Consider the following 11,113-nt stretch of genomic DNA (forward strand, 5'->3'; position numbering starts at 1 on the left):
CTAGCCACAGGCTGAAGGGGTCTCATTCATTTGGAAACGATTTGGCTGGAGGGGAAGGTTGTGCCCAAATCCTGTGTTTATCGGAACCCAGATTAGAGAACTTGATGGGTTATGCTGAAAATCATCGATGTTACTTAGCGTGTGACGTTATACGTGTGTCTAAGAAAGTCTGGTGTTGAGGAGGATGGTTGATCTGTTCGGGGCGTTGAGAGAGTTGACCTCCTTGAAAATCCCAGTAGGACCACTGAAGGAGGAGAGGGTCCCTATAGTTTATACTTCATGTCTAGGAAGCAGTTGATTGCGGAACAGAGTAAAGGTGTTTCAATCCCCACTTTTGCTGAGATACATACAGAGGAAAATTTGTTGAAGTTCGTGTGGGTTTCTTTGACGAGATGTGGCCTGAGGAAATGGCGTTCTCACACTTCTGGGCTGGAAGTTATTTTAGTGTCTCAGATTGTTCCAGTTGCGCCCGACAATACATTTACTGGTTAGCTCATGATGGTAGTATGGCAGGACATCCTCACACGGTCAACAAGAAGTATGACCATATCCTGTAAGTCTTTGGTCTGAAAAAGCGATGTTGTGTCTCACAATAAATCCTTTGCCAAAGGATGGAGTAAGCTTGAAGGAAGCTGTGCGAATTAGCCCTTTTACAACCTATTCCGGCTATAAACCCTTTCCAGCAGGGTTCTGGTACAAGCTACCGGAAATGTTTTAAAATGGTCCATAGTATGGATCATTTAGCTATTTTGATTTTGAATTTTAGGACCCCTTTGGGTATAAAATAATATATATTTTTAAATTACTTGATAAAATATTTAACCTGTTGGGGCTAGAGGCAGTATTTACATGGCCGGATAAAGCATTAGCGATTTAATCTAGGTTTGCCTATACTACTCCCCCAGTAACTAGAATATACCATATAATTATTGGCTTTGGATAGAAAACACCCTAAAGTTTCTAAAACTGTTTGAATGGTGTCTGTGGGTATAACAGAACTCAATGGCAGGCAAAAACCTGAGAAGATTCTGAACAGGGAAGTGGCCTGTCTGACAGGATTCTTGTTAATCTTGGCTCTTTTATTGAAGGCTGAGGATCTTTTGCTGTAACGTGACGCCTCCGGCTCCCAAGGCTCTCAGAACCCGGGAAAAAGCTGGGGCGTGTAGAGGAGCCCCAGAGGCTGAAACACATTATCTCGTTTGGAAAGTGGCCGATCAGAGGGCCGTCAGACTAAGGCTCGTGCTGCGAGGATCCCATCCTTTTGCTTTCTCTCTCGTTGAATGTAAACAGGCTTTGCTGGTGGAATATATATCGGCTTTTTCACGAGAAAAGTTACATTAAAGTTGATTTTAAACTTAGCCCGGTTGACATGCGGGAAGCTCCGGTATATGGAATATTTAGAATTGTTTTGTCACGAAATGCGCCATGCTGTAGCCCTTATTTAGCCTGTTCGGATGGTGTCTTGAGCATACGAACAAAGCGCAGCTATTTGGATATAACAATAGATTATTTAGGCCAAACCAACATTTGTTATTGCCAAGAGAAGTCTTGGAATTGCATTCTGACAAAGACCAGCAAAAGGTAATATCTATTTTCTTATAGTAAATCTGAACTTTGGTGATATGCTAAACTTGCTGGGTGTCTAAATAGTTAGCCCACTGCTGATGCGGGGCTATCTACTGAGAATATTGCAAAATATGCTTTCACAAAAAGCTATTTTATCGGACATATCAGTGCATTGAGAGTTCTGTATCTATAATTCTTCGAAATAATTGTTATGTTTTTGTGGGCGTTTTATCGTGAGTAATTTAGTAAATTCACCGGAAGTGTTTGGTGGGAATGCTAGTCACATGCTAGTCACCTGCTAATGTAAAAAGCTGGTTTTTGATATAAATATGAACTTGATTGAACAGACATGCATGTATTGTATAACATAATGTCCTAAGATTGTCATCTGATGAAGATCATCAAAGGTTAGTGCTGCATTTAGCTGTGGTTTGGGTTTATGTGACATTATATGCTAGCTTGAAAAATGGGTGTCTGATTATTTCTGGCTGGGTACTCTGCTGACATAATCTAATGTTTTGCTTTCGTTGTAAAGCCTTTTTGAAATCGGACAGTGTGGTTAGATTAACGAGAGTCTTATCTTTAAAATTCTGTAAAATAGTCATATGTTTGAGAAATTGAAGTAATAGCATTTCTAAGGTATTTGAATAACGCGCACACGGGATTCAACTGGCTGTTGAGTAGGTGGGACGCTTGCCCAGAGAGGTTAATTTGGCCTTTACTACTATAGCCCAGAGGAACACATTGAATAACACATTCCTAAATTGCAAAAAAGACAGTCAAACAATAAATCATAAGAAACAAGGTTTTGAAATGTCTGTCCTGTATCTAGGAGATATAAGATAGCCGAGGAAATATATATACAGTGCATTCGGAAAGTATTCAGACTCCTTAAATTTTTACACATTTTGTTACAGCCTTATTCTAAAATGTATAAAAAAATTATAATCCTCATCAATCTAGACACAATACCCCATAATGACAAAGTAAAAAATGGTTTTCAAATTCTTTGCAAAAGTATTGAAAATAAGAAAAATAACTACCTTATTTACATAAGTATTCAGACCTTTTACTATGAGACTCCAAATTGAGCTCAGGTGCCTCCTGTTTCCATGGATCAGCCTTGAGATGTTTCTACAACTTGATAGGAATCCACCTGTGTTGAATTCAATTGATTAGACATGAATTGGAAAGGCACACACCTGTCTATATCAGGTCCCACAGTTGACAGTGCATGTCAGAGCAAAAACCAAGCCATGAGGTTGAAGCAGAAATTGCACGTGGAGCTCTGAGACAGGATTGTGTCGTGGCACAATTGAAGGTCCCCAAGAACACATTGGCCTCTATGATTCTTAAATGTAAGACGTTTGGAACCACCAAGCGCTCAGGACCTCAGACTGGGCCGAATTTTAACCTTCCAACAGGACAATGACCCTCAGCACACAGCCAAGACAACGCAGGACTGGCTTCGGGACAAGTCTCTGCCAGAGCCCGGACTTGAACCCAATCAAACATCTCTGGAGAGACCTGAAAAAAAGCTGTGCAGAGACACTCCACATCCAACTTGACAGAACTTGAGAGGATCTGCAGAAACTCCTAAATACAGGGGTGCCAAGCTTAGTGTCATACCCTAGAAGACTCGAGGCTGTAATCACTGCCAAAGGTGCTTCAACAAAGTACTGAGTAAAGGGGTCTGAATACTTATGTAAAATGTAATATTTCCGTTCATATTTTTTTATACATTTGCAAAAATGTCTAAAAACTGTTTTTGCTTTGACATTATGAGGTTTTGTGTGTAGACTGATGAGGAGTTAAGGCTGTAACGTAACAAAATGTGGAAAAGGTGTAGGGGTCTGAATACTTTCCGAATGCACTATATATTGTTTTTACACATACTGTACACCCCTTTTTGGGTAGTTACAAAACTACCTTCATACTTCCATACATTTATTTTTAAACGGTAGCGGTTACCTTCAGACGAGTCCCATGACACTTGTGGGGGTTCATAGAGCAAAAACGAACACCATCGTGTTCGTGAGAGTCCCCCCTTTCCATAGAGTGGTCATACGATTCAGACACTACAGGCGTCTTTGTGAAAAGACCAACTGTCGGGATGTCTCATGATCTGACCGCAGATGTGAAAGTGAGGCATGCGGATGTGGCAGATTGCAAAAATATATCTCTAGTTTAAACTGACAGATTTTGATGGGATTTTTTGTTATGTCACATCAGTGCTTCAATTGAATCTAGGGTTTTTTAAAGGTTAAACCATTTATAAGGATGCTGACTACATAACAACTATTAAAGGTTAAATCATTCATACTGATGCGGTCTAAATAACAACTATTTTGTGTCAGTTGAAAAGGAAAATATTATAAACCTTTATTATAAGACATTATAAAGGCTCATACATTTCTTAACACGTTATAAAGCATTGTACCTGAAGGATTTAGGAAAAATTGGCGCACAAATCTTTAAGGTGAATTCAACCATGTAATAATATACTGTATAATAGTTTACAAAACAGTTACAAATATTCTAAAATATTTGAAGAAATAATATAAATGTGTATTAACACCTATCACAACCATCTGAATGTGTTGCTATCCTCATTTAGCTGGTGTGTGGTACTGGTGGGAGGTTTTTGTCATGGTGCATATCACTGTGACTATACAGTTACGCTTGGGGTCTATTGGAGGTCACAGTGATATTATGTCATACTAAACCCCTTTGCTCCTATATGGACACATCAACACTGAACAGGTCAAATAAACACCTCCCAGGACAATGGTACCAATGTAACCCTAATGAAACCTCACCATAAACATGATTTTGGCCATAGCCATGATATTGGGTTTTATACTGCAACGTAAATCCATACATTTGCCAGAGCCGCCCGCCAGTCCGGGCCGCCAGAGCCGCCCGCCAGTCCGGAGCCGCCAGAGCCGCCCGCCTCCGGAGCCGCCAGAGCCGCCCGCCTGTCCGGAGCCGCCAGAGCTACCCACCTGTCCGGAACGCGCCAGAGCCGCCCGCCAGCCTGGTGAGTCCTGTGCCTGTGCCCAGGGCCAGGCCTCCTTCATGTCTCCCCAGCCTGGTGAATCCTGGGCCAGAGCCACCTGAGCCGCCCGCCAGCCCGGAGCCGCTGGAGCCACCCGCCAGCCCGGAGCTGCCGGGCCGCCCGCCAGCCGCCAGAGCCACCCGCCAGCCCGAGCCGCCGGGCGCCCGCCAGCCCGGGCCGCCGGAGCCGCCAGGGTCGCCCGCCAGGCGGGCGCAGCCAGGATGCCCGCCAACCGGGCGGAACCAGAATCGCCCGCCAGCCGGGCGCAGCCAGAGTCGCCCACCAGTCCTCCGGCGTGGCCAGAGGCGACACCTCAGTGGCGACACCGAGGTGGAGCGGAGACCACGTCCCACACCTGAGCCGCCGCCGTAGGAATGCCCACCCTCCCCTTCTTAGTCAGGTTTTGCGGCCGGAGTCCGCACCTTTGGGGGGTACTGTAACGCCCTGGCCATAGAGAGGGGTTTTTGTTCTTTATTTTGGTTCGTCCAGGGTTTTACATTGGGTGGGCGTTCTATGTTCATTTTCTATTTTTGTATTTCTTTGTTTTGGGCCATGTGTGGCTTCCAATCAGGCACAGCTGTAGTTCGTTGTTGCTGATTGGGAGTCACACATAAGTAGCCTGTCTTTCCTTTGGGTTTTTGTGGGTGATTGTATTCTGTTAGTGTGTTTTCCTGACAGAACTGTTTCTGGTCGTTTTGTTTCGTTTTGTATTGTGTTCGTTCAGTCAATTAAAATTCTGATGATGAACACATCCTCCGCTGCACCTTGGTTTCATTACGACGACACACCTTACACATCACCTCTAAGGTCTCTGGGTATTCTGTTAGTGATAGCAGCTTAAGCTTTGCCACAGGTTGGGTTCGAAAGCCTGCAGGGAGCGCAACGGAGTGGATTTCCCATATATGGGATAATGGAGATATATACAAAAATGATGCACTGAAAAACAAGTTCAGCATTTCAAGAGATCCCTCCAGCAACTCTGTGTCTTTAAAAGGGCAGAGCCTGCAACCAGAAGACACAGCTGTGTATTACTGTGTTCGCTACCCTCCACAGTTATACAAACCAGCACCAGACCTGAACAAATACCCAGAAACCCATGGAAGAATGATGCAAACACAACATAATATAAATGTATCTCCACACCAAAATATCAACATATTAAGACTAATGCTCAGTCTCAAAAATTGTCAAATTATAATTTAATAAATTAACCTTACCAAAAGCGTTAAAATGGTCTTCAACACACAATACTAAGCCTTTATATGTAGTCAACACACAATACTAAAGCCATTATAGTCAACACGTCTCATAAGTAAAATCTGAACAACAGAGAGAAGAACGAAGGACAGGGAGGAGAGAGAATAAAGGAATAGAGCAGAAGATCTCTCCCTGTCAGGATATTTAAACCTCTAGAGGGCGGTCTATGCAAAGTCTCCCTCCCGTTTATCCCTTTATAATCAGACACTCAGCACTGGCCTTCTCATTATAGCCAGTGTGGATTGATTCGGTAGCAAGCACTGCATATAACCTGACTATCACTGAACAATGAGGACTGTCTGGAGTTTAGTACTCATGGTGGTGTTTGTAAAAAGTAAGTTACAATATTCTGTGTTCACTAGAATATCATTTTCAGTAATTTTTCAGAAGTAATTTGCTACAAATAGGTATATAGACATGTTTTAAGACATCACTGTATGAATATTTGCATTCTGAAGTTTTGGGTATTTCCTTTCCACAGGTGTTCAGGGTCAGACACTAACTGAGTCTGGACCAGTTGTTAAAAAGCCTCAGGAATCCCACAAACTGACCTGTACAGCCTCTGGTTTTACTTTCAGTAGCTACTGGATGGCTTGGATCAGACAGGCTCCTGGGAAAGGACTGGAGTGGGTGTCCTATATTAGCAGTGATGGTGGCAGCACTTACTACCCCCAGTCTGTTCAGGGTCGGTTCACCATCTCCAGAGACAACAGCAAGCAGCAGGTGTATCTCCAAATGAACAGCCTGAAGACTGAAGACTCTGCTGTTTATTATTGTGCCAGAGACACAGTGACACAGGAGGCTGCAGCACCGTACAAAAACTGATCAACACTGATCTCACTGTGAGTCTGTGAGATCATTCTGATCTCCGTTAACCTCTTACATCTAGACGTTCCGCTAGCGGAACACCTGCTCCAATATCCAATAATGGGCGTGGCGCGAAATACAAATTCCTCTAAAATCCGAAAACTTCAATTTTTCAAACATATGACTATTTTACAGCATTTTAAAGACAAGACTCTCGTTAATCTAACCACACTGTCCGATTTCAAAAAGGCTTTACAGCGAAATCAAAACATTAGATTATGTCAGCAGAGTACCCAGCCAGAAATAATCAGACTACCCATTTTTCAAGCTAGCATATAATGTCACAAAAAAAAAAACACAGCTAAATGCAGCACTAACCTTTGATGATCTTCATCAGATGACAACCCTAGGACATTATGTTATACAATACATGCATGTTTTGTTCAATCAAGTTCATATTTATATCAAAAACCAGCTTTTTACATTAGCATGTGACATTCAGAACTAGCATACCCCCTGCAAACCTCCGGTGAATTTACTAAATTACTCACGATAAACGTTCACAAAAAACATAACAATTATTTTAAGAATTATAGATACAGAACTCCTCTATGCACTCGATATGTCCGATTTTAAAATAGCTTTTCGGTGAAAGCACATTTTACAATATTCTCAGTAGATAGCCCGGCATCACAGGGCTAGCTATTTAGACACCCACCAAGTTTAGCACTCACCAATATCAGATTTACTATTAGAAAAGTTTGATTACCTTTCCTGTTCTTTGTCAGAATGCACTCCCAGGACTTCTACTTCAATAACAAATGTTGGTTTGGTCCAAAATAATCCATCGTTATAACCAAACAGCGGCGTTTTGTTCGTGCGTTCTAGACACTATCCGAATGGTAAATAAGGGTCCGCGCATGGCGCATTTCGTGACAAAAGATTTCTAAATATTTCATTACCGTACTTCGAAGCATGTCAACCGCTGTTTAAAAATACATTTTTATGCCATTTTCTCGTAAAAAGCGATAATATTCCGACCGGGAATCTGTGTTTCGGCAAATAGAGGAAAAACACAAAGACGGGGCGGCCAGTGCACGAGCCTAAGCCCTTTGTCCTCTGATAGACCACTTAGCAAAAGCGCTCGTGTGTTTCAGCCAGGGCTTTGAATTACGTCACCCCTAATAGAGAAAGAGAATGAAGACAATAGATCACTAATATGTTAACTCAATGGCTATTATAATTATCTCTATACGTAAAATACTTTGTTACAATAAATTGCTAGATTATTGAGTACATACTACAGAGGCCCAGCAAGACCAGGAGGAGGTGTAGTTTGCCTGTCATTTTTTCAGGATGGAATCCAATTAACCCATGGTAGGAAACATCATAAAAGTACACAGACTTGGGAGACAGAACTTGCATGACAACCATGGTTGGGTGGTAGCATATCACATGCCTATAAAAGAGGTTTCAAGACAATCAATTGTAAGACAAAGTCAGACATCATCGATCACTGTCAATCAACATACATTTGTTTAAACAGTAAAGTATTTTTTCACGTCTCTCATACGAACATTATGTTTCATGTATTAAGATGAGTCATGAAATAATTTATATTTAATCATGTTAAATTTTATACTTCTCAAAACAATATCACAAACACATTCATACAAGTGGTCCCTGTAAGATATTGCGGTGTGTTGTCTCATACGTTTTAGGAAAAGTCTTGAACCGGCATACTGCCCTTTGACACAACCTGTCATCTCTGTCATCCTCTCTCTCTATCTGTTCAATAAAGTCAGAAAATACATTACAAATGTATTTTTTTAAACAACACATAAAACAAAATAACAAACTAATAATAATAATGAACAATTCACATCCTGAAGTACTGTACACTAAAATGTATTCCCATTGTTTAAATGATCAGCAACTGTCACTAAACCAATACATGGCTAAACATCACTCAATTACTTTTTCAAGTCATAATTTGACATTTTCTCCCACATCTGCAATACATCACTGTTGTGTGTTGTTTTTTAAATGTGTTACTGCACTTCCACAGTGATACATCGGTCCTTTTTAGGGTTAATCAAAATGCTATATCAGGGAAATGGCTTTATCAGAGTGCAGGTCCATCCTGGGTAAAAGTCATGCTTGGGTAGCTTTGAACTACTGCGCCCAACACTCATTTTGATAGACACAACTGATTAAAACACATTTTTAACTCTCTCCCCTATAAATAATTACAATCAAGACATAGTAATGTATTTAAGTGGAGGTGCCCAGGACAGATGTGAGAAACCACATGTTGTTGACCTACCTGGTCAAATAAAGGTGAAATAAAAATAACTCAATAAATATGGATATTTGTTATTTTAGCCCCTGGTCGCCATTAGCATAACAAAATGTAATATATATATTTTTCAAATATAGGACTATGTTATATCGTTTTATAGATACACCTCTCCTGAATCGAACCACGTTGTCCGATTTCAAAAAGGCTTTACTGTCACGACTCCTGCCGAGGGTGACTCCTCTCCCTGTTCGGGTGGCGCTCGGCGGTCATCGTCACCGGCCTACTAGCTGCCACCGATCCCTTTTTCCCTTTTCTGTTGGTTTTGTCTTAATTGTTTGCACCTGTGTATGATTAGTGTTTAGTGGAGTATTTAAGCCCGTTTCCCCACCTGTTCTGTGTGCGGGCTTACTTTCTGTTGTTGACTATTGTTTATGCAGTGGTACGTGTTATTGGATCATTGTGTTTGTTGGATCACACCCAGTTGTGTTTTCGTGGGTGTACTTTTCTGTTACGGTGAAATTCATTAAAAGCCCGTTAGCAACTACTCCTGTTTCCTGCGCCTGACACCCACTACTGCAGACGTTACATTTACAGCAAAAGCAAAACATTAGATTATGTTAGAGGAGTATATCGTAAAAGTAGCCACATAGCCATTTTCCGACCAACCACATGCATCACAAATAACCAAAAAACTGCTAAATGCAGCACTAACCTTTGACAATCTCTATCAGATGACACTCCTAGGACATCATGTTACACAATACATGCATTCTTTTGTTCGATAAAGTTAAGATTTATATATAAAAACAGCATTTTACATCGGCGCGTTACGTTGACTAACTATTTTCCCTCAAATGCGTCCAGTGAAAAAGCGCTACAATTTACTAAATTACTATTCGAAAACATTTTTTAAATGTAATATTGTCATTCTAAGATTTATAGATTAGCATCTCTTGAAAGCACCTGCAATGCCAGATTTAAAAATCACTTTACTGGGTAATCACACTTTGCGATAGAAGGGGATGCGATACTCAGAAAAATAGGCTACCGTTACAGGTCAGTGCCATCTTGGAACAATCGCATATCAAATCTACTCTTGTATACTATTGTCAATAATCCCTTACCTTTGATTATCTTCATCAGAAAGCACTTCCAGGTATCCCAGGTCCACAACAAATGTATTTTCGTTCGAAAAAGTTAATCCTTTACGTCCCAATAGCTTGTTCTTGTTAGCGGCGTTCTGAAGGCTGCACCAAAAGTTCCGTCGGCCAGGGACTCCTCTTTCAATAAAATGCATTTTTTTTTTATTTAGGTTCGTTCAAACATGTCAAACGTTGTATAACATAAATCTTTAGGGCCTTTTTCAACCAGAGCTCCAATAAGATTCAAGGGGGACAATTACATTGTCTTTCTAAACGTTTCGAAAGGGGAGGGTAGCCAGAGGCGCCGGCGTCATAATGGTGATGGCCCTCCTCATGTGACCACTTTCCACAGCCTCTCATTGTGTCAGTTTTCACAGTAGGAGACTCAAACCACTTTGTAAAGACTGGGGACATCTAGTGGAAGCAATAGGAAGTGCTCAATGAACCATTGCTCACGGTGTGATTTATAGGCAAAGTGATGAAGTTGAGTCTGCAATTCAGAATTCCACATCCTGTTACGATCGGTCTCGGGGTTTTGAATGCCTTATGAGTTCTGTTATACTCACAGACACAATTCAAACAGTTTTAGAAACTTTAGGGTGTTTTCTATCCACAAGTATTAATTATATGCATATCCTATATATATTAATAATATAATTGAGTAGGAGGCCGTTTAAAATGGGCACGAATTTTTTTCAAAAATCGCTGTAGCGCCCCTATCCTAGGCGACCGTCAAGAGGTTAAGGACTCATTGTTCAATGCAATTCTTCAAAATTGTGATATATGTATTTGTAACGCTCCTCTTTGTCTGAAGATATAGAGAAATCACTGTCGGAAATGGTGGAGCAATACGCAGCGGGTTGAGTGCTCATCTTTATATTTATTAAACAACGTGAACACGAAAAAAACAAGAAAATCAGAAACACGACAGGAACAGTTTAGCAGGCTAACATAAAGCAGCAGTGCTAAAGACAACAACCC

The 11,113-nt window shown here is 41.1% G+C and overlaps 1 gene segment (V, D, J or C); it reads left to right on the forward strand.

Moving 5' to 3' along the window:
- The first annotated feature begins 6,029 nt into the window (after positions 1-6,029).
- LOC106594923 (Ig heavy chain V region 914-like) lies at positions 6,030-6,721 on the forward strand. The segment is given in 2 exon segments: positions 6,030-6,215; positions 6,363-6,721. Coding segments are annotated over 2 exon segments (390 nt in total).
- The last annotated feature ends 4,392 nt before the right edge of the window (positions 6,722-11,113 follow it).

This window comes from Salmo salar, unplaced genomic scaffold (assembly GCF_905237065.1).
Source record: "Salmo salar unplaced genomic scaffold, Ssal_v3.1, whole genome shotgun sequence".
NCBI lineage: Eukaryota > Metazoa > Chordata > Actinopteri > Salmoniformes > Salmonidae > Salmo > Salmo salar.